The following is a 26,286-nucleotide window of genomic DNA, read 5'->3' as shown; positions in this document are numbered from 1 at the left end:
TACAGCTCCCTCCCTCTGTATAGTTGGTATACTAGTACAGCTCCCTCCCTCTGTATAGTTGGTATACATGAACAGCTCCCTCCCTCTGTATAGTTGGTATACTAGTACAGCTCCCTCCCTCCGTATAGTTGGTATATATGAACAGCTCCCTCCCTCCGTATAGTTGGTATACATGAACAGCTCCCTCCCTCTGTATAGTTGGTATACTAGTACAGCTCCCTCCCTCCGTATAGTTGGTATACTAGTACAGCTCCCTCCCTCCGTATAGTTGGTATACATGAACAGCTCCCTCCCTCCGTATAGTTGGTATACTAGTACATCTCCCTCCCTCCGTATAGTTGGTATACATGAACAGCTCCCTCCCTCCATATAGTTGGTATACATGAACAGCTCCCTCCCTCCGTATAGTTGGTATACATGAACAGCTCCCTCCCTCCATATAGTTGGTATACATGGACAGCTCCCTCCCTCCGTATAGTTGGTAGACATGAACAGTTCCCTTCCTCTGTATAGTTGGTATACATGAACAGCTCCCTCCCTCCGTATAGTTGGTATACATGAACAGCTCCCTCCCTCCGTATAGTTGGTATACATGAACAGCTCCCTCCCTCTGTATAGTTGGTATACTAGTTTCACACAATGAAAAGCCCCCCTCTCCAGCTTAATATTACAATGGCAAGCCTCTCACTCCAGCTTTATCACACAATGATAAGCCTCTCACTTAAGCTTTATAATATGGTGGTACAGCCATCTACCCCTAGCTCCATGGTACAATGGTACAACTGTCACTCTACATCTCCATGGTACAGTGGTACAACCCTCTCTCTACAGCTCCATGGTATAGTGGTACAACCCTCTCTCTACATCTCTATGGTACAGTGGTACAACCCTCTCTCTACATCTCCATGGTACAGTGGTACAACCCTCTCTCTACATCTCCATGGTACAGTGGTACAACCCTCTCTCTCTACAGCTCCATGGTACAGTGGTACAACCCTCTCTCTACATCTCCATGGTACAGTGGTACAACCCTCTCTCTACATCTCCATGGTACAGTGGTACAACTGTCACTCTACATCTCCATGGTACAGTGGTACAACCCTCTCTCTACATCTCCATGGTATAGTGGTACAACCCTCTTTCTACAGCTCCATGGTACAGTGGTACAACCCTCTCTCTCTCTCTACATCTCTATGGTACAGTGGTACAACCCTCTCTCTACAGCTCCATGGTACAGTGGTACAACCCTCTCTCTCTCTCTACATCTCCATGGTACAGTGGTACAACCCTCTCTCTACATCTCCATGGTACAGTGGTACAACCCTCTCTCTACATCTCTATGGTACAGTGGTACAACCCTCTCTCTACATCTCCATGGTATAGTGGTACAACTGTCACTCTACATCTCCATGGTACAGTGGTACAACCCTCTCTCTACAGCTCCATGGTACAGTGGTACAACCCTCTCTCTACATCTCCATGGTATAGTGGTACAACTGTCACTCTACATCTCCATGGTACAGTGGTACAACCCTCTCTCTACAGCTCCATGGTACAGTGGTACAACCCTCTCTCTACAGCTCCATGGTACAGTGGTACAACCCTCTCTCTACAGCTCCATGGTACAGTGGTACAACCCTCTCTCTACATCTCCATGGTACAGTGGTACAACCCTCTCTCTACATCTCTATGGTACAGTGGTACAACCCTCTCTCTACATATCCATGGTACAGTGGTACAACTGTCACTCTACATCTCCATGGTACAGTGGTACAACCCTCTCTCTACATCTCCATGGTACAGTGGTACAACCCTCTCTCTACATCTCCATGGTACAGTAGTACAACCCTCTCTCTACATCTCCATGGTACAGTGGTACAACTGTCACTCTACATCTCCATGGTACAGTGGTACAACCCTCTCTCTACATCTCCATGGTACAGTGGTACAACCCTCTCCTCATCTCCATGGTACAGTAGTACAACCCTCTCTCTACATCTCCATGGTACAGTAGTACAACCCTCTCTCTACATCTCCATGGTACAGTGGTACAACCCTCTCTCTACATCTCCATGGTACAGTGGTACAACCCTCTCTCTACAACTCCATGGTACAGTGGTACAACCCTCTCTCTACATCTTCATGGTGCAGTGGTACAACCCTCTCTCTACATCTCCATGGTACAGTGGTACAACCCTCTCTCTACATCTCCATGGTACAGTGGTACAACTGTCACTCTACATCTCCATGGTATAGTGGTACAACCCTCTCTCTACATCTCCATGGTACAGTGGTACAACTGTCACTCTACATCTCCATGGTATAGTGGTACAACCCTCTCTCTACATCTCCATGGTACAGTGGTACAACTGTCACTCTACATCTCCATGGTACAGTGGTACAACCCTCTCTCTACAGCTCCATGGTACAGTGGTACAACCCTCTCTCTACATCTCCATGGTACAGTGGTACAACCCTCTCTCTACATCTCCATGGTATAGTGGTACAACTGTCACTCTACATCTCCATGGTACAGTGGTACAACCCTCTCTCTACAGCTCCATGGTACAGTGGTACAACCCTCTCTATATATCTCCATGGTACAGTGGTACAACCCTCTCTTCATCACCATGGTACAGTGGTACAACCCTCTCTCTCCATCTCCATGGTACAGTGGTACAACCCTCTCTCTACATCTCTATGGTACAGTGGTACAACCCTCTCTCTACATCTCCATGGTATAGTGGTACAACTGTCACTCTACATCTCCATGGTACAGTGGTACAACCCTCTCTCTACAGCTCCATGGTACAGTGGTACAACCCTCTCTCTACAACTCTATGGTACAGTGGTACAACCCTCTCTCTACATCTCCATGGTACAGTGGTACAACTGTCACTCTACATCTCCATGGTATAGTGGTACAACTGTCACTCTACATCTCCATGGTATAGTGGTACAACCCTCTCTCTACATCTCCATGGTACAGTGGTACAACCCTCTCTCTACATCTCCATGGTACAGTGGTACAACCCTCTCTCTACATCTCCATGGTACAGTGGTACAACCCTCTCTCTATTACTCCATGGTACAGTGGTACAACCCTCTCTCTACATCTCCATGGTACAGTAGTACAGCCTCTCTCTACAACTCCATGGTACAGTGGTACAACCCTCTCTCTACATCTTCATGGTGCAGTGGTACAACCCTCTCTCTACATCTCCATGGTACAGTGGTACAACCCTCTCTTCATTTCCATGGTAAAGTGGTACAACCCTCTCTCTACATCTCCATGGTACAGTGGTACAACCCTCTCTCTACATCTTCATGGTACAGTGGTACAACCCTCTCTCTACATCTCCATGGTACAGTGGTACAACCCTCTCTCTACATCTCCATGGTACAGTGGTACAACCCTCTCTCTACATCTCCATGGTACAGTGGTACAACCCTCTCTCTACATCTCCATGGTACAGTGGTACAACCCTCTCTCTACATCTCCATGGTACAGTGGTACAACCCTCTCTCTACATCTCCATGGTACAGTAGTACAGCCTCTCTCTACAACTCCATGGTACAGTGGTACAACCCTCTCTCTACATCTCCATGGTACAGTGGTACAACCCTCTCTCTACATCTCCATGGTACAGTGGTACAACCCTCTCTCTACATCTCCATGGTACAGTGGTACAACCCTCTCTCTACATCTCCATGGTACAGTAGTACAGCCTCTCTCTACAACTCCATGGTACAGTGGTACAACCCTCTCTCTACATCTCCATGGAACAGTGGTACAACCCTCTCTCTATAATTCCATGGTACAGTAGTACAACCCTCTCTCTACATCTCCATGGTACAGTGGTACAACCCTCTCTCTACATCTCCATGGTATAGTGGTACAACCCTCTCTCTACATCTCCATGGTACAGTGGTACAACCCTCTCTCTACATCTCCATGGTATAGTGGTACAACCCTCTCTCTACATCTCCGTGGTACAGTGGTACAACCCTCTCTCTACAACTCCATGGTATAGTGGTACAACCCTCTCTCTACATCTCCATGGTACAGTGGTACAACCCTCTCTCTCTATATATACATCTCCATGGTACAGTGTTACAACCCTTTCTCTACATCTACATGGTACAGTGGTATAACCCTCCCTCTCTCTCTCTCTCTCTCTCTCTCTCTCTCTCTCTACATCCCCATGGTACAGTATTACAACCCTCTCTCTCTCTCTACATCGCCATGGTGTAGTGGTTCATTAATAATCCTCACTCTCTGAACCTTGATCAGTATATTGCTGTTAGATTTTATTTGTATAGTTGTATATGGAAGGAGTGAACAGGACCCTTTTAGATTTTTGAGATCCAATTTTGTATTTCACTGTAACAGCTTTTGAATGATTAAATGAAGCAGTGATATCATTGTATGATACATATCTGTGTGAATGGTTTGAGTGTTAGACTACGTAAACATATTAAGTAAACACTATATGTTGTGAGGTGTATATTCTAGTACGTGTCACTGAGCAAGGTCAGTCCTTCGGTCTTACCTCAGAGCTTTGAAGTCATCATAATATTATCACTTTAAAAGCCCTTTGATGCAAGAAGATTGAAACATTTGATTGTGGGATTTATTTGTACCTTATGTTTGAGAAGAGCTGAATTCAGTTTTCACTCCAATACAACTTATCTGGTATATATCTTTAGCTTGAATGAAATCAAAACATGCAACCTTCTTAATGTACGGATCACAGTCTCAAACATCGAATTAAGGAAAATCTTCTGACTTGACAATAATACAGACTTCTTAGGACTTAATTCATATAATGTAAAGACAGATTAGGTGTATGATGACTGTGATAAAGACAGATAACGTGTATGATGACTATGATAAAGACAGATTAGGTGTATGATGACTATGATAAAGACAGATTAGGTGTATGATGACTATGATAAAGACAGATTAGGTGTATGATGACTGATAAAGACAGATTAGGTGTATGATGACTGATTAAGACAGATTAGGTGTATGATGACTATGATAAAGACAGATTAGGTGTATGATGACTGATAAAGACAGATTAGGTGTATGATGACTATGATAAAGACAGGTTAGGTGTATGATGACTGATAAAGACAGATTAGGTGTATGATGACTATGATAAAGACAGATTAGTTGTATGATGACTATGATAAAGACAGATTAGGTGTATGATGACTATGATAAAGACAGATTATGTGTATGATGACTATGATAAAGACAGATTAGGTGTATGATGACTGATAAAGACAGATTAGTTGTATGATGACTATGATAAAGACAGATGAGGTGTATGATGACTGTGATAAAGACAGATTAGGTGTATGATGACTATGATAAAGACAGATTAGGTGTATGATGACTATGATAAAGACAGATTAGGTGTATGATGACTATGATAAAGACAGATTAGGTGTATGATGACTGTGATAAAGACAGATTATGTGTATGATGACTATGATAAAGACAGATTAGGTGTATGATGACTATGATAAAGACAGATTAGGTGTATGATGACTGATCAAGACAGATTAGGTGTATGATGACTATGATAAAGACAGATTAGGTGTATGATGACTATGATAAAGACAGATTAGGTGTATGATGACTATGATAAAGACAGATTAGGTGTATAATGACTATGATAAAGACAGATTAGGTGTATAATGACTATGATAAAGACAGATTAGATGTATGATGACTATGATAAAGACAGATTAGGTGTATGATGACTGATAAAGACAGATTAGGTGTATGATGACTATGATAAAGACAGATTAGGTGTATGATGACTATGATAAAGACAGATTAGGTGTATGATGACTGATAAAGACAGATTAGGTGTATGATGACTATGATAAAGACAGGTTAGGTGTATGATGACTGATAAAGACAGATTAGGTGTATGATGACTATGATAAAGACAGATTAGTTGTATGATGACTATGATAAAGACAGATTAGGTGTATGATGACTATGATAAAGACAGATTATGTGTATGATGACTATGATAAAGACAGATTAGGTGTATGATGACTGATAAAGACAGATTAGTTGTATGATGACTATGATAAAGACAGATGAGGTGTATGATGACTGTGATAAAGACAGATTAGGTGTATGATGACTATGATAAAGACAGATTAGGTGTATGATGACTATGATAAAGACAGATTAGGTGTATGATGACTATGATAAAGACAGATTAGGTGTATGATGACTGTGATAAAGACAGATTATGTGTATAATGACTATGATAAAGACAGATTAGGTGTATGATGACTATGATAAAGACAGATTAGGTGTATGATGACTGATCAAGACAGATTAGGTGTATGATGACTATGATAAAGACAGATTAGGTGTATGATGACTATGATAAAGACAGATTAGGTGTATGATGACTATGATAAAGACAGATTAGGTGTATAATGACTATGATAAAGACAGATTAGGTGTATAATGACTATGATAAAGACAGATTAGATGTATGATGACTATGATAAAGACAGATTAGGTGTATGATGACTGATAAAGACAGATTAGGTGTATGATGACTATGATAAAGACAGATTAGGTGTATGATGACTATGATAAAGACAGATTAGGTGTATGATAACTATGATAAAGACAGATTAGGTGTATGATGACTATATATGATAAAGATAGATTAGGTGTATGATGACTATGATAAAGACAGATTAGGTGTATGATGACTATGATAAAGACAGATTAGGTGTATGATGACTATGATAAAGACAGATTAGGTGTATGATGACTATGATAAAGACAGATTAGGTGTATGATGACTATGATAAAGACAGATTAGGTGTATGATGACTATATATGATAAAGACAGATTAGGTGTATGATGACTATGATAAAGACAGATTAGGTGTATGATGACTATGATAAAGACAGATTAGGTGTATGATGACTATGATAAAGACAGATTAGGTGTATGATGACTGATAAAGACAGATTAGGTGTATAATGACTATGATAAAGACAGATCAGGTGTATAATGACTATGATAAAGACAGATTAGGTGTATGGTGACGGTGGTAAAGACAGATTAGGTGTATGGTGACTGTCATAAAAACAGATTAGGTGTATGATGACTATGATAAAGACAGATTAGGTGTATGATGACTATGATAAAGACAGATTAGGTGTATGATGACTGTGATAAAGACAGGTTAGGTGTATAATGACTATGATAAAGACAGATTAGGTGTATAATGACTATGATAAAGACAGATTAGGTGTATGATGACTATGATCAAGACAGATTAGGTGTATGATGACTATGATAAAGACAGATTAGGTGTATGATGACTATGATAAAGACAGATTAGGTGTATGATGACTATGATAAAGACAGATTAGGTGTATAATGACTATGATAAAGACAGATTAGGTGTATGATGACTATGATAAAGACAGATTATGTGTATAATGACTATGATAAAGACAGATTAGGTGTATGATGACTATGATAAAGACAGATTAGGTGTATGATGACTATGATAAAGACAGATTAGGTGTATGATGACTATATATGATAAAGACAGATTAGGTGTATGATGACTATGATAAAGACAGATAAGGTGTATGATGACTGTGATAAAGACAGATTAGGTGTATGATGACTATGATAAAGACAGATTAGGTGTAAGATGACTATGATGAAGACAGATTAGGTGTATGATGACTGATAAAGACAGATTAGGTGTATGATGACTATGATAAAGACAGATTAGGTGTATGATGACTATGATAAAGACAGATTAGGTGTATGATGACAATGATAAAGACAGATTAGGTGTATGATGACTATGATAAAGACAGATTAGGTGTATGATGACTATGATAAAGACAGATTAGGTGTATGATGACTATGATAAAGACAGATTAGGTGTATGATGACTATGATAAAGACAGATTAGATGTATGATGACTATATATAAAGACAGATTAGGTGTATGATGACTATGATAAAGACAGATTAGGTGTATGATGACTATATGATAAAGACAGATTAGGTGTATGATGACTGATAAAGACAGATTAGGTGTATGATGACTATGATAAAGACAGATTAGGTCTATAATGACTATGATAAAGACAGATTAGGTGTATGATGACTATGATAAAGACAGATTAGGTGTATGATGACTGATAAAGACAGATTAGGTGTATGATGACTGATAAAGACAGATTAGGTGTATGATGTCTATGGTAAAGACAGATTTGGTTTTTGATGAATGTAGAAAGGATAGGTTTGTTTTGATAGATTAATGTTATACAGTAAATGTTCATTTTATTTTATACACACTATATATTATATAGACCAGGTAAAATACAAGTGAATGTATACAAGTAGTCTAATTTTAACAGTTCCTCATTGTCTGAATTAAGTCAGGTGAGCAGACTGGAATTGCCACTTTACCACACACTACTTTACTTTCAGAAAGCCTGCTCAATTACTTCATTATTGACAAAGTTCTCTCATTATCACAGTAATCTAAAAATAACTGTCACTAAATCACGCACAAATTTATATTACAAATCAGTATGTACGTATAGTCCACCTGTACATGTAGGTTGGTGACAACAGTGGTCTTCTATTTCATTTTGACACGTTTAAACATTTGATATTTTGTTTATGTTTCAACCAGCATTATTGATAAACATGAATGGAATGTTAGAATAAACATGTTAGTTAAATATTGAACACAGTAAACTGTGTAGGTTACAAAGACACAGGTACATGCAGCTGTGAAAAAAAATTCATATCAACCTGTATGGTCAGTAAAGACACAGGATTGATGGTGAAAAAATTAATACACACCTGTATGGTCAGTAAAGACACAGGATTGGTGGTTAAAAAGCTCATACAAACCTTGTATGGTAATGTTTAAGACACAGGATTGGTTGTGGAAAAGTTGGTATAAACCCGTATGGTCAGTTTATAAGACACAGGATCGGTTGTGGAAAAGTTCATACAAACCTTGTGTGGTAAGTTAAGACACAGGATTAGTGGTGAAAAAGTTTGTACAAACCTGTATGGTAATTGGAAAGGAAGCTTGTAGCATTGTTTGCAAGATTAAACGTGTATAGGTAATATAATTGATGGTTGATAAGTAGATAATGAGTGTGAAGTTAGTTGATTATAGAGAGACAATATTACAGTAGTACTTGGTCAAGTCTATATTTGTGTGAGAAGTTGAAAATATCAAAATGATATTGAAAAATAGCTGTTTGGAGGTTTCAAGTAGAATTGATGGATTCCTAAACATGAATATATATTTATTAGCTTATATTCATATGATATGTTAATCATACTTACAAGGTATGAAATGTACACATGAAAAATGGGGCTGAAGAGGTATTTAATTGCAAATTTACCAAACTTTCCTGTGAAATCATGTTTTCATGTTTAATCAGATGGTAAAAGATATTTACTTTGATAGAAATAGTACTGTAAAGTGTGAAAACACATTTATGTATGTCATATACAGGTGTTGTGTGACTTTCTACAAACAGAAGACGGTTCTGTATGTTTGGATGAGGATTTAAACCCGTACATTCGTTCTCTATAAGTAATTTGAAACCCGACACTTTCTTGCTGTGTGTTTCAAGCTGTGCTCCATTTTGGTGACAGAATGAAGGAGTGTAGATAGTTTGAGGTAGATGTGTTAAGATTAATAGTGTAAACAGGTGAATAGAGACGTAGTCGTGAGAACACAGATACATGTAAATCAAGGTAAGTCTATATACTATAATTACCAAAACAAACAAAGCTTTCATTGTTATCAATGGAAAGTTTAAGCTGACATTGACCACACTTAAACTTTAGAAGATTTTGCTGTGTGATCCCTTATGTACAGTAGCTTTAGAGTTAATTATTATATATATCAGAATGGTGTACTTTAGAATATGTCAAGTGTTTGCTTGATTCCTTCTTCCAGTTGCTTTCCTTTTTTTCTGTAATCAAATCAGGATACTTACATGTCTAGTATTGGTTTTATGGTTCTTGAATTCACAATCTCATGATCCTGAATGCTGTAATTCTAACAGTTATCATTTCAGTCTTGTGATAATGCTGTTCATTAAATCGTAAATAGGGCTTTACAACCAAATATAGTTGATAAATTCTCTCTTGATATGAGTCCAGGGACCTGGCAGGGTCCCACTCTAAAAAATCATCTAAATAACAATATTAGAAAAGTGTAAACATGGAGAAGAAATATATGTCAGTATGAACCAGTTTACCATCTCAACAGGAACAGTGTCCAGAGGTCGAACCAAGAAAAAGAGAAAAGGCATATAGACTTAGATCCCACATTTGATGAACATATTTCTGGAAAAAAATGTTAAAAAAGAAAACACTATATTTGCACTTCTTAGGAGAATATTTCAGTTCATGGACATAAAGCCCTTCACATTCCACTTTTTAAATATTTAGTAAGATCGCAGCTTAACTATTGCTAGCTCTGTGTGGGCACCAAAACGACTTGATAGAATAGAGGGTGGCCAAAGGAGGGCGACTAATTATATAAATGTCTACCAGGAATGAAGAACCTAACCTACAGTGAGAGGCTGGAGAAACTAAAGCTACCAACGCTGGCCTTTAGGAATCAGAGGAGAGATATGACTGAACTATACAAAATAACAAGTCAGATTTATAATAAGGAATGTTTTACTGCCGTTTCACTCTGGGAAAATGTGTCTGATTGCCACAGCTGTAGAGGACACACAAAAAGAATATTCCATAACGAGCACCTACCATGTTAAGAAAATGTATTTTTCACTCAGAACAGTAACAATCTGGAATGAACTGCCAGAACATGTAGTGTCAGCAATAGATATGAATTCTTTTATAAAGAAGGCGCCCACATGCAGTCACTGAAAAAATCAAGACGTTCATTTAATTATAAAGCTACTATCAGAGCATTAGGAGAACAATATACATGTAACCGGATAAAGTATCCAATATATTGATGCCAATGGTCACTTTTAAAATTAATATTATAAAGTTTACCCGTATTTTTCTTGAAGGTTACAAAGGTTACATGAATATACATTCACTCTGTCGAATATGTTGTTCAAGATGGCTGTCTTTATAGTCATCTTGAGATTTGAATTCACAATTTTTTATGGAAAACCAAGCAATTATAAGATTGAGTTGACAGTAAACCAGTATCTAGCTTTTTTTCTGAACACATTCTGAATAGATGCCAAGTAGTTTGTTTTTGTTATTGTCAAAATTCATGAATTAAGGTGCTATTCAATCACTCTGAGGCAAGCATTGTATAACAAAATTATGTACATGTAGCAATAATAGTGTAAGACCAACTTTCCATTCATAAAAGTTAAAGTTAAATGTATTGATGGTAACTTAATTTCTTTATTTCTTTGTGATAAAGCAGTTGAGTGGAAGGAAATTAGAATAACAAAGATAAGATTCAGGAAAATAATTTATTTTACCTCAGAATGGTGGATACCTCTGTGCACTTGTTAACAGTACAGATGTTTTACTTACCTTATGATTTAATACAAATCATTTAATACTTCTGGAAAGCTCTGAGATTAGTTGACCAAACAGTTTGATGTCCTCATGTTTAACTCCTTTCATTTAAAAAAAAACATGGCAAAGTATCAAGATTTTACAAATGGCAGTACAACAAGGTTTTACTGACGAATAGTGGCAGTATGACAAGGTTTTACTGACAAATAGTGGCGATATAACAAGGTTTTACTGACAAATGGTGGCAGTATAACAAGGTTTTACTGACAAATGGTGGCAGTATAACAAGATTTTACTGACAAATGGTGGCAGTATGTAACAAGGTTTTACTGACAAATGGTGGCATTATAACAAGATTTTACTGACAAATGGTGGCAGTATAACAAGACTTTACTGACAAGTGTGGCAGTATAACAAGATTTTACTGACAAATGGTGGCAATATAGCAAGATTTTACTGACAAATGGTGGCAATTTAACAAGATTATGCTGACAAATAGTGGCAATATAACAATATTTTACTGACAAATGGTGGCAGTATAACAAGACTTTACTGACAGATGTTGACAGTATAACAAGGTTTTACTGACAAATGGTGACAGCGTAACAAGGTTTTACTGACAAATGGTGACAGTATAACAAGGTTTTACTGACAAATGGTGCCAGTATAACAAGATTTTACTGACAAATGGTGACAGTAAAACAAGGTTTTACTGACAAATAGTGGCAATATAACAAGGTTTTGCTGACAAATAGTGGCAGCATGACAAGGTTTTACTGACAAATGGTGGCAGTTTAACAAGATTTTACTGACAAATGGTGCCAGTATAACAAGATTTTACTGACAAATAGTGGCAGTATAACAAGATTTTACTGACAAATGGTGGCAATATAACAAGGTTTTGCTGACAAATGGTTGCAATATTACAAGATTTTACTGACAAATGGTGGCCGTATAACATGGTTTTACTGACAAATAGTGGCAATATAACATGATTTTACTGACAGATGTTGACAGTATATCAAGGTTTTACTGACAAATAGTGGCAATAGAACAAGGTTTTACTGACAGATGTTGACAGTATAACAAGGTTTTACTGACGGATGTTGACAGTATAACAAGGTTTTACTGACAAATAGTGGCAATATAACAAGGTTTTACTGACAAATCGTGGCAATAGAACAAGGTTTTACTGACAAATAGTGGCAGTATAACAAGGTTTTACTGACGGATGTTGACAGTATAACAAGGTTTTACTGACGGATGTTGACAGTATAACAAGGTTTTACTGACGGATGTTGACAGTATAACAAGGTTTTACTGACAAATAGTGGCAGTATAACAAGGTTTTACTGACAAATGGTGGCAATATAACAATGTTTTACTGACGGATGTTGACAGTATAACAAGGTTTTACTGACAAATAGTGGTAGTATGATAAGGTTTTACTGACGGATGTTGACAGTATAACAAGGTTTTACTGACAAATAGTGGTAGTATGATAAGGTTTTACTGACGGATGTTGACAGTATAACAAGGTTTTACTGACAAATAGTGGTAGTATGATAAGGTTTTACTGACGGATGTTGACAGTATAACAAGGTTTTACTGACGGATGTTGACAGTATAACAAGGTTTTACTGACAAATAGTGGCAGTATAACAAGGTTTTACTGACAAATGGTGGCAATATAACAATGTTTTACTGACGGATGTTGACAGTATAACAAGGTTTTACTGACAAATAGTGGTAGTATGATAAGGTTTTACTGACGGATGTTGACAGTATAACAAGGTTTTACTGACAAATAGTGGTAGTATGATAAGGTTTTACTGACGGATGTTGACAGTATAACAAGGTTTTACTGACAAATAGTGGTAGTATGATAAGGTTTTACTGACGGATGTTGACAGTATAACAAGGTTTTACTGACAAATAGTGGTAGTATGATAAGGTTTTACTGACGGATGTTGACAGTATAACAAGGTTTTACTGACGGATGTTGACAGTATAACAAGGTTTTACTGACAAATGGTGACAGTATAACAAGGTTTTACTGACAAATAGTGGCAATATAACAAGGTTTTACTGACGGATGTTGACAGTATAACAAGGTTTTACTGACAAATAGTGGCAGTATAACAAGGTTTTACTGACGGATGTTGACAGTATAACAAGGTTTTACTGACAAATAGTGGTAGTATGATAAGCTACATGTAGCATCACAAGTCATGGCTGTATGGCTTTACTGGACGATTTGGAGAAGTTCTCCGGCAGTAATTGAAGGGGGGAAATAATTGACTCTCGCAGGTGTGAAATCTGGGTCCTAATTGAGGACTGTTCTCTCACAGGTGTGATATGTTGGTCAAATTTAGGATTGTTCTCTCACAGGAGTGACATCTGGGTCCTAATTTAGGATTGTTCTCTCACAGGAATGATATCTCCTGGGTCCTAATTAAGGACTGTTTTCTCAACTGTCATACCTGACTAAACCTTTGTCTGTAGTGTTATCCAATCAATATTTATAAATAGAATTCTGATAGCAGCTGATGTAGGTATAAACTGGGTAATATTAACTTCAGACAGATGTGTGATGGCAGTCCAGTTATAACCTGCCTATATAATCAACAAGGCTTCCTAATCCAGCTTCATCTTTTTTGCACTGTTTACCACATTTCACTAACGGTATGTACATTATAGATATCAGTAGACTACCACATATCACTAACGGAATGTACATTATTGATATCTGTAGACTACCACATATCACTAACGATATGTACATTATAGATATCTGTAGACTACCACATATCACTAACGATATGTACATTATAGATATCTGTAGATTACCACATATCACTAACAGTATATCTGTAGACTACCACATATCACTAACGATATGTACATTATAGATATCTGTAGACTACCACATATCACTAACGATATGTACATTATAGATATCTGTAGACTACCACATATCACTAACGATATGTACATTATAGATATCTGTAGACTACCACATATCACTAACGATATGTTCATTATAGATATCTGTAGACTACCACATATCACTAACGGTATATCTGTAGACTACCACATATCACTAACGATATGTACATTATAGATATCTGTAGACTACCACATATCACTAACGATATGTACATTATAGATATCTGTTGACTACTACATATCACTAACGGTATGTACATTATAGATATCTGTAGACTACCACATATCACTAACGATATGTACATTATAGATATCTGTAGACTACCACATATCACTAACGATATGTACATTATAGATATCTGTAGACTACCACATATCACTAACGATATGTACATTATAGATATCTGTAGACTACCACATATCACTAACGATATGTACATTATAGATATCTGTAGACTACCACATATCACTAACGATATGTACATTATAGATATCTGTTGACTACTACATATCACTAACGGTATGTACATTATAGATATCTGTAGACTACCACATATCACTAACGGTATGTACATTATAGATATCTGTAGACTACCACATATCACTAACGATATGTACATTATAGATATCTGTAGACTACCACATATCACTAACGATATGTACATTATAGATATCTGTAGACTACCACATATCACTAACGGTATGTACATTATAGATATCTGTAGACTACCACATATCACTAACAGTATATCTGTAGACTACCACATATCACAAACAGTATATCTGTAGACTACCACATATCACTAACGGTATGTACATTATAGATATCTGTAGACTACCACATATCACTAACGATATGTACATTATAGATATCTGTAGATTACCACATATCACTAACGATATGTACATTATAGATATCTGTAGACTACCACATATCACTAACGATATGTACATTATAGATATCTGTAGACTACCACATATCACTAACGATATGTACATTATAGATATCTGTAGATTACCACATATCACTAACGATATGTACATTATAGATATCTGTAGACTACCACATATCACTAACGATATGTACATTATAGATATCTGTAGACTACCACATATCACTAACAGTATATCTGTAGACTACCACATATCACTAACGATATGTACATTATAGATATCTGTAGACTACCACATATCACTAACGATATGTACATTATAGATATCTGTAGATTACCACATATCACTAACTGTAGGTACATTATAGTTTTCACTCAAAACATTTCCATTGAATTATGCTTTTCCTGACTAAGTTTCTTTTTTATCTTTTTCAGAAAAAGAATATCTAGGATACAAATTCTCGACAGCCAAAGCATCTTCACTCTTACATGAGAGAACCATTTCAGGTAAATAATATCATATTCTCTTTCAATTTCTGCAAGCTCTTTTAAACACTTAATTCATATCTGCATTGTGATGAAGCTGTCTGGTGTTCAACATAAACATCAAAATCAGAGAACAATAAGCTAAGTTACAATAAGTTACTACCTCCACAACCACTGTCTTATAGGTGACCTTGTATTGTGATGTCCTTTGTCCTATTACATTGTATATTATTAGTCCCCTGCCATTTGAAAAACAGGGGGACTATAGGTTTACCCTCCGTCCGTCTGTCCATCCGCCCGTCCCTCCGTCCGTCCGTCCGTCCGTCCGTCTGTCATGCAATAGTTGTCCGGACAACTCCTCCTAAAGTACTACTCTGATTTTAACGAAACTTAGTATACATGATTAGTATGACATGTAACTGTGCATCCCACATTTATTTTTTTTTCGAAAAAAAAATTTTCAAAAAAAAAAAATGGAAATGAATAGGTGCACTTCTAGCTCAGGCAGGGGACTTTGTATTGCTGTTGCAATACTATCCATCCTTGTTCATTTACCAATCCAGCATATATGTATCTTATATCATTGTCACTACAACATGTTACATAGGTGTATACCTGCCATAAAGGACAATTTAGCTTTAATTATGACATATAGTGGTATGTATGTAATTCATATACTCTATATCAACAACTTTCTACCATGATTCAAATAAATTTGTCGGAGTCCACCAGAACAGTCACATCTCCAGTCTGTCGGTGACCGAATTTGCATGATTAATTTTGACCTTGACCCATACACAAGGTTACATCTGTGGATAGAGTCAAATTATTAAAACAATCAAATGACTTCTCTTGATTAACCTAATGATACAAGGTCTATATTGGCCCTCTATTATTTCCCTTAAAGACCCCTATTTGATTTGGTGACATCATCCTTATATACCCTGCTGTTGTATATCTGGAAGAGTCCTGTGTTTTTCTATATATAGTTTGATTTGGTGTGAAGGGATAACAGCTGTATTTGTAAATTATCCAACCTACATTAATAACCTTGTTGAAATAATACATGATGGTGTCCTGATTACACCTTGCTGTGGTTGAGTATTGTAATATTATAGGTAAATATGTGTACTTTGTACAGTTCTGTACTATAATCATGTCCAAAATTACAGCTATCTTAACTGAGACAGCCAAGTTCAAACTGTGGTCACAGAAGGTCAGTTTATATACCTAAAATACTGAGATAGCCTTGTACTGACTATTTGTATGTGTTGTTATACTACAACAGGTGTTCCAATCCTACCTGAACATGAATTTGTATATATATATATAATATATATACATGTATGTACAGAGATAATGTCATCATTTCATCATTGTTACCTATATATCATATAGATCACCCTTTAAATCAATACTTTTGCCAGTAAGAACTACAGTACTGCTAATAGGTGTGGTTAGCAGGAGAGGAGCATTGATGCTATATCTGGGCCGAGCTGAGTATGACTGTGATATTATGTCTATATTGAGATTGATGCATATGCATTCTTCCTGATCTTAAGTATACACTTGAATCTGTTATTGGATAAAGCACACCAGACTCTCTAAATCATGGTTTAGTGTAACTTTGAAAAGGTTTTTCAGCTGTAAGTATCTTGTATTTGTCACAATTTCCTGATCTTAAGTTTGTTATATTCATTAACTGTTTGTTTTGTAGCTTTGACACAGTTGGTGTGTAAACATACACAAACTTAAAATGTTTAAAAGGAGTGAGGTATAGATGGTATAGAGGGAGGGGGTATAGAGGGAGGGGGTATAGAGGGAGGGGGGTATAGAGGAAGTGAGGTATAGAGGAACAGGGGTATAGAGGGAGTGGGGTATAGAGGGAAGGGGTATAGAGGGAGGGGGTATAGAGGGAGGGGGTATAGAGGGAGGGGGTATAGAGGGAGGGGGTATAGAGGGAGTGGGGTATAGAGGGAGTGGGGTTTAAAGAGGAGTGGGTATAGAGGGAAGGGGTATAGAGGGAGGGGGTATAGAGGGAAGGGGGTATAGAGGGAATGGGGTATAGAGGGAAGGGGTATAAGGAAGGGGTATAGAGGGAAGGGGTATAGAGGAAGGGGTATAGAGGGAGGGGTTATAGGGGAGGGGGTTATAGAGGGAGGGGTATAGAGGGAGGGGTGGGTTAGGGGGGGGTTAACGGAGGGGTTTAGAGGGGGGGTATAGAGGGTGGTGGTATAGGAGGGGGTTAAGGGTGGTATAGGTGGGGTGGGTCTATAGGGGGGGGGTTATGGGAGGGGGTCTAGACGGGCGGGGGTAAGACGGGGGTTAGGGGAGGGGGTTTTGAGGGATGCGGTATAGGGGGTCTCCGGGTGGGTTTAGAGGTGGGTTGGGTATAGGGAGGGTTCGGTTTAGGAGTGGCTAATGGCGGGGTGGTTCGGGTCGGGGGTTACGGGGGGTTACTCGAGGAGGGGGTCTAAGGGGTGGGTTAGTGGGGGGTTCGGGGGGGGTTAGTCGGGGGGGGAGTGTCGGTTCGGGTTTGGGAGGGGGTATAAGGGGGGGTTAGGGTCTCGAGAGGAGGTTCGGTATGGTGAGGGGGGGTCTCGGCGGGGGTCTAGAGGGGGGGGTTTGAGGGGTGGGTTGGGGCGGGGGTTATCAGGGGGGGGGTCTCCGGCGGTGGTTGGGGGGGTTACGACGGGGGGGGTTCGCGGGGGGTTGGTCGGGGGGGGTTCGGGGGGGGTCTGGCGGGGGGTTGGGGGTTGGGCAGGGGTTCGGGGGGGGGTATGCGGAGGGGTTAGCTGGGGGGTCATAGGGGGGGGTTTACACGGGGGGGTTTACGGGGGGGTCTAGCGGGTGGGGTCTCACGGGGGTGGCTCTCGGGGGTGGGTTCTCCGGGGGTTCGGGGGGGGTTTAGGTTCTGGGGGCGGGTTGCGTTTAAGGGAGGGGGTTATCGCGGGTGGGGTATAGCGGGAGGGGGTTGAGGGCGGGGTTATAAGGGAGGGGTTAGAGGGTGGGGTTTAGAGGGCGGGGGGTATAGGGGCGTGGGTTTAAGGGAGTGGGTTTATAGAGGGGGGTTAGGATGGGAGGGGGATTATAGAGGGAGTGGGTTATAAAGGGAGGGGTATAGAGGGAGGGGGTTATAAAGGGAGGGGGTATAGAGGGTGGGGTATAGAGGGAGGGGATATAGAGGGAGTGGGTTATAAAGGGAGTGGGTATAGAGGAAGGGGGGTATAGAGGGAGTAGGTCATAAATGGAGTGGGGTAAAGGGGAAAAGGGTTATAGAGGAGGGGGTATAAAGGGAGTTCGCGGGATTACACTTCATTGAAAGGGTTTTAAGTTGCTTTACCAAAATTCTGAATTTCATAACCCTGGAGTCTCACATTGGCCCCTGGGGAGGTGGTAAGCTTTACTATAGTTTATATTGGGAAATCACAATTTTGATTGTCATTCATTTGATTTTTATTGGAAATCATCCTAACTTTGTTAAGATTATCAGCATTGGATGACAGCTCGATGAGCCCCGGAGGTTTAAGGGCGGGGCAATGGGGCATAAAAGTAAAATGTAAAAGTTGATGTCATCATGAATGTTTCATTTTATATTAACATATTCATGGAGTTGAACGATATCAGAAGCCTTGGCTAGCAAAGATGATTATAACTCCAGGTTTGTTGCCCTTTTGTTTTAGATGATGGTTCTGAAATAAGCACAGAAGATCTTATTAATGAGCTACAACAACAAGTTGACACCATGGATCTTACCATTAAGAAGAAACGGCTTGAGTCTCTACAGGAAACTAACCCTGAAAAGAACAGCAAGCTCATGACATTTGGTAAGTCCAAAAAATCGTATTGGTATTTTTCCAACAAAAGAACAAAAATGATAGCAGATGGAATGGAGACTAAACAAAACTTTCAATGGCTTTTGTATATAATGAAAACTTATTTGTATGTTTAAATTTTTATTTCAGTAACCATTAATTTGAGGGCAGACTTTGAAAAGCTTTCAATCTAAGATATAATTTAAATTGGACATTGAAATATTCACTGAGTGTCACATTTGTCCCAGATTTTTAGCCCACCATCATCAGATGGTAGGCTATTCAAATCGCCCTGCGTCCGTGGTCCGTCCCTCCGTCCGTAAACAATTCTTGTTATCACTATTTCTCAGAAAGCACTCTAAGGATCTTTCTCAAATTTCATATGTAGGTTTCCCTTGGTACCTAGTTATGCATATTGCATTTTGAGACCAATCGAAAAAACAACATGGCCGACAGGCAGCCACTTTGGATTTTGACAAATAAAATTTGTTATCGGTATTTCTATGAAAGTGATGAAGGGATCTTTCTCAAATTTCATATGTAGGTTCCCCTCAGTGCCTCATTATACATATTGCATTTTGAGACCAATCGGAAAACAATATGGCTGACAGGCAGCCACCTTGGATTTTGACAAATAAAATTTGTTATCACTATTTCTCAGAAAGTGATGAAGGGATCTTTCTCAAATTTCATATGTATATTACCCTCGGTGCCTAGTTATGCATTTTGCTTTTTGAAACCAATCGGTAAACAACATGGCCGACAGGCAATCTTCTTGGATTTTGACAATTGAAGTTTGTTTTCCCTATTTTACAGAAGGTACTGAAGGGATTTTTCTCAAATTTCATATGTAGGTTTCCCTTGGTCCCTGGTATTGCATTTTGGGATCAATCGGAAAACAACATGGCTGACAGACAGCCATTATCGCTAAATCTTAATTTTTTTTATATAGGTTCCCCTTGTTTGAAAAGTACTAGAGGGCTGTTTCTGAATTTACTCAGATTAGTAAGACTTAGAGGAAGGGAAAAGTAGAGAAAAGATCAATCTGACATGGAACCTATGAAGATCATTCAATGGTGGACGCCAAGATCCCTCTGGGATCTCTTGTTAACAATGAATACAATAAAACTCTATCTAATAATGCCTTTTCAAACAACATGAACATTATCAAGATGGTGTATGTACCCCAGTGTTGTTTGGTGATTTACTAATGCAGATCGTACATATTTTTATGTTAATCATGATATGTGCCTAGGGTATGGAAGTCCACTGTCTGTGTTTATGACATACATGTAGATGCTTTGACAATTGTAATTTTGTTCCTGATGAATGTCTTGCTGATTTGTTTCATATTATGCCAATGTATTGCTGGGTGCTTCCATGGAGAAAATTTCCCATGTTTTAAGCGAAAAGCAGTTATAATAATAAGATTGTTGTTCTGATACAGATGATAGCAAGTATGTGGCGTTCCCACCTTCCAACATCCGCAATGCACCGACTGAACCCTATGATCACATGAAAGATGCAGCATTCTTTTACGATGTCACAGAACGGTTCAAAAAGGCCATGAAGCTTGATCCTTCTGTAAAAAGCAATTATGAAGTCACCACTATCTCAAAGGTAAACAATCAATGTTAATTTGAACATCCACGCCTCAATAGAAAACACAGAGACAGCCCAGTAGCACTCCATTTCAACCTCCAGTCACACTTCTAACTGGACCTGATCGGAATATTACTTAAGTTACACCAACTCTTTACCATGACACCACTAGGGAGTGATGTCCTCAGGAAATTGTTGAATCCTACTAGTTACAACAGTTCTTTACCGTGACACCACTACTACTAGGGAGCAATGCCTAAGGGTAACTGGTGTCCTACTAGATATACCAACTCTTTACCATGACACCACTAGGGAGCAATGCCCAAGGGTAATTCTTGTATCCTACTAGTTACACAAACTCTTTACAATGACACCACTAGGGAGAAATGTCCAAGGGTAATTGTTGTATCCTACTAGATATACCAACTCTTTACCGTGACACCACTAGGGAACAATGTCCAAGGGTAATTGTTGTATCCTACTAGATACACCAACTCTTTACCATGACACCACTAGGGAACAATGTCCAAGGGTAATTCTTGTATCCTACTAGTTACACAAACTCTTTAACATGATATCACAAGGAGTAATGTCCAATAGTAACTGTTTTATCCGCAGTCCATCTTATATTCTATACCTATATTTGATTACCTTATAGTATGTATTCATTGTTAAACCTTATACACTGATCTCTATGGTATATTATGACCAGTATCTCTCCCCCAATCTCTATGGTATATTATGACCAGTATCTCTCCCCCGATCTCTATGGTATATTATGACCAGTATCTCTCCCCCGATCTCTATGGTTTATTATGACCAGTATCTCTCCCCCAATCTCTATGGTATATTATGACCAGTATCTCTCCCCCGATCTCTATGGTATATTATGACCAGTATCTCTCCCCCGATCTCTATGGTTTATTATGACCAGTATCTCTCCCCAATCTCTATGGTATATTATGACCAGTATCTCTCCCCCGATCTCTATGGTATATTATGACCAGTATCTCTCCCCCGATCTCTATGGTATATTATGACCCATATCTCCCCCCGATCTCTATGGTATATTATGACCAGTATCTCTCCCCCGATCTCTATGGTTTATTATGACCAGTATCTCTCCCCAATCTCTATGGTATATTATGACCAGTATCTCTCCCCGATCTCTATGGTATATTATGACCAGTATCTCTCCCCGATCTCTGTGGTATACTATGACACATATCTCTCCCCCGATCTCTATGGTATATTATGACCAGTATCTCTCCCCCGATCTCTATGGTATATTATGACACGTATCTCTCCCCCGATCTCTATGGTATATTATGACACGTATCTCTCCCCCGATCTCTATGGTATATTATGACCAGTATCTCTCCCCGATCTCTATGGTATATTATGACCAGTATCTCTCCCCCAATCTCTATGGTATATTATGACCAGTATCTCTCCCCCGATCTCTATGGTATATTATGACCAGTATCTCTCCCCAATCTCTATGGTATATTATGACCAGTATCTCTCCCCAATCTCTATGGTATATTATGACACGTATCTCTCCCCCGATCTCTATGGTATATTATGACCCATATCTCCCCCCGATCTCTATGGTATATTATGACCAGTATCTCTCCCCGATCTCTATGGTATATTATGACCCATATCTCTCCCCGATCTCTATGGTATATTATGACCAGTATCTCTCCCCCGATCTCTATGGTATATTATGACCAGTATCTCTCCCCCAATCTCTGTGGTATATTATGACCAGTATCTCTCCCCCAATCTCTATGGTATATTATGACACGTGTCTCTCCCCCAATCTCTATGGTATATTATGACCAGTATCTCTCCCCCGATCTCTATGGTATATTATGACCAGTATCTCTCCCCCGATCTCTGTGGTATATTATGACACGTATCTCTCCCCCGATCTCTATGGTATATTATGACCCATATCTCCCCCCGATCTCTATGGTATATTATGACCCATATCTCCCCCCGATCTCTATGGTATATTATGACCAGTATCTCTCCCCCGATCTCTATGGTATATTATGACCAGTATCTCTCCCCCGATCTCTATTGTATATTATGACCAGTATCTCTCCCCAATCTCTATGGTATATTATGACCAGTATCTCTCCCCAATCTCTATGGTATATTATGACCAGTATCTCTCCCCCAATCTCTATGGTATATTATGACCAGTATCGTTCCCCCGATCTCTATGGTATATTATGACCAGTATCTCTCCCCCGATCTCTATGGTATATTATGACCAGTATCTCTCCCCCGATCTCTATGGTATATTATGACCCATATCTCCCCCCGATCTCTATGGTATATTATGACCCATATCTCCCCCCGATCTCTATGGTATATTATGACCAGTATCTCTCCCCCGATCTCTATGGTATATTATGACCAGTATCTCTCCCCCGATCTCTATGGTATATTATGACCAGTATCTCTCCCCCGATCTCTATGGTATATTATGACCAGTATCTCTCCCCAATCTCTATGGTATATTATGACCAGTATCTCTCCCCCGATCTCTATGGTATATTATGACCAGTATCTCCCCCCGATCTCTATGGTATATTATGACCAGTATCTCTCCCCTGATCTCTATGGTATATTATGACCAGTATCTCTCCCCAATCTCTATGGTATATTATGACCAGTATCTCTCCCCCAATCTCTGTGGTATATTATGACCAGTATCTCTCCCCCGATCTCTATGGTATATTATGACCAGTATCTCTCCCCCAATCTCTATGGTATATTATGACCAGTATCTCTCCCCCGATCTCTATGGTATATTATACCCATATCTCCCTTGTATGTCTCGTCCAGGCCACCCTGACTGAACAGTACATGGAGGACTACAAGAACAAGCTGAGTACCTTGACAGACCCGTCCATTGTGGTTGACCTGTACTACTGTGGCACTTTAGAACATCCAGAGAGGATACCAGACATTCTCACACATGGTTTTACTGAATCAGGTAAGTATAGTGGGGAGATGTTTTTTATAGAGTACATCAAGATGAGTGTATGTTGGTCTAACCTAACAGTGGTAGGGTGAAGAGATAAAGTTGAGAACAAAGGCTGTAACTATTTGTTTTGTAGGTAAAATAAAATCAGGCTGATTGCTGGGTGTATTTTTGTTATACAATAGAGATTACACTGATGTTCACCATTGTTGCATCAGGAAATATTACTATTGTAGGGAGGGGAAACTTGTTAAAACCTGGATCCAAATTCCTGTGATATTAACTGAAACAAAGTATTGAGTGTAGCTGATGAGTTTGTACATTTGCCTAGGTCTCTCCTGATTGAACTAGTCTTTGTCAAGATGTTACTCGCATGTGATCCCAGCCATTGTGTGATTGGTTCTTTATGTCAAGGTCATTTATCTCTAGTTGTAGTCAGGGAAAATGAGCGGCCATATACACTTGTATTACTATATGAAACTTTACCCAGCGACAATATCAACATACATATATATGTACATGTAAAAGCCAACCGATTACTACATTAAACTTTACGCAGTGACAATATCAACATACATATATATGTACATGTAAAAGCCAACCGATTACTACATTAAACTTTACGCAGTGACAATATCAACATACATGTAAAAGTCATTTGAATTGAAAGGTGATGAGGAAATACTATGAATTTCTGATGTTTTGTTCATTAGAGAACAGAGTTATATCTACCGAGTGGTATCTATCTGAAATTGGTATTAATAAATTTGCTGTAAAATTTACAGATATCCAACATGGAGAATATGGAAGGGGACTTTATTTTTCAAAATATCCCTCGAAAGCAGCTCATTTCTCTGGGGTGAGTACATATTTGTTTCTTCTCAAAGATAGCACTGGCTGAGAGTATAGATATTAATGTTGATCTAGGACAACAAACATTCATGTAGGACCACAATGTACTCAGTTTTCCCACACATAGGGACTGTAATGGCTCAGTTGGTTAGAGCACCACCCTCGTAACCTCCGGCAAAATCAGCGGTGCAAGGCTTGATGCTCCCTAAATCCCTTGTCAGGTTGTGTTCCTGGGAAGCTGAGAAAAAGGATGGCATATGATTGGCCTCAGTTCAGTGGGGTAGTCTACTACTACTACCTGGACACCCTGCCTCAAAATGACCCTGGCTATTCACAGCGCGAAAAGCACAGTCAGCTATCAAACAATAATACTACACTATATTACTGTATTGTTAAGTCTTTCAATAATATTGATGTTATTCCCGTTAGTAAATGAGGCATTGTCTATATTGAATGAGGAATTGTCCGTATTGAATGAGGCATTGTCTATATTGAATGAGGAATTGTCTATATTGAATGAGGCATTGTCTATATTGAATGAGGAATTGTCTATATTGAATGAGGCATTGTCTGTATTGAATGAGGCATTGTCAATATTGAATGAGGAATTGTCTATATTGAATGAGGCATTGTCTATATTGAATGAGGCATTGTCTATATTGAATGAGGCATTATCTATATTGAATGAGGCATTGTCTATATTGAATGAGGCGATGTCTATATTGAATGAGCACTGTCTATTATAAATAGGTGAGGAAGATCCTACTGGTGGAGGTTGGACTGGGGCACATCGAGACTGTCACCAAGCAGGACAGGACGAGAAAGTCACCAAGTCGTGGTCATGACTCCATAATTGTAAGTCACCAAGTCGTGGTCACCACTCAATAATTGTAAGTCACCGAGTCGTGGTGTGGTCATGACTCCATAATTGTAAGTCACCAAGTCATGGTCATGACGCCATAATAATGTAAGTCACCAAGTCATGGTCATGATTCCATAATTGAATGTCACCAAATCGTGGTCACCGCTTCATATTTGTAAGTGTTTCAACACTTTCCTTAGTTACAAACAGTAAAATGTAGTTGAATTCTTTTTAGTGTTGATGTCTTTGA

The 26,286-nt window shown here is 38.7% G+C and overlaps 1 protein-coding gene across 1 annotated transcript in view; it reads left to right on the top strand.

Annotated features, from left to right (window-relative positions):
* Positions 1-26,286, top strand: part of LOC117325026 — a 38,065-nt gene that overhangs the window by 11,126 nt on the left and 653 nt on the right. The window contains exons 11-16 of the mRNA XM_033880924.1: positions 15,854-15,925; positions 19,588-19,731; positions 21,167-21,339; positions 24,184-24,334; positions 25,108-25,181; positions 25,925-26,029. Coding sequence (XP_033736815.1) covers positions 15,854-15,925; positions 19,588-19,731; positions 21,167-21,339; positions 24,184-24,334; positions 25,108-25,181; positions 25,925-26,029 — 719 coding nt within the window. The remainder of the gene's footprint in view (positions 1-15,853; positions 15,926-19,587; positions 19,732-21,166; positions 21,340-24,183; positions 24,335-25,107; positions 25,182-25,924; positions 26,030-26,286) is intronic.

Source organism: Pecten maximus, chromosome 4 (genome assembly GCF_902652985.1).
Source record: "Pecten maximus chromosome 4, xPecMax1.1, whole genome shotgun sequence".
NCBI lineage: Eukaryota > Metazoa > Mollusca > Bivalvia > Pectinida > Pectinidae > Pecten > Pecten maximus.
The sequence above is the reverse complement of the archived record's forward strand: the minus strand, read 5'-3'. Positions and strand labels throughout refer to the sequence as shown.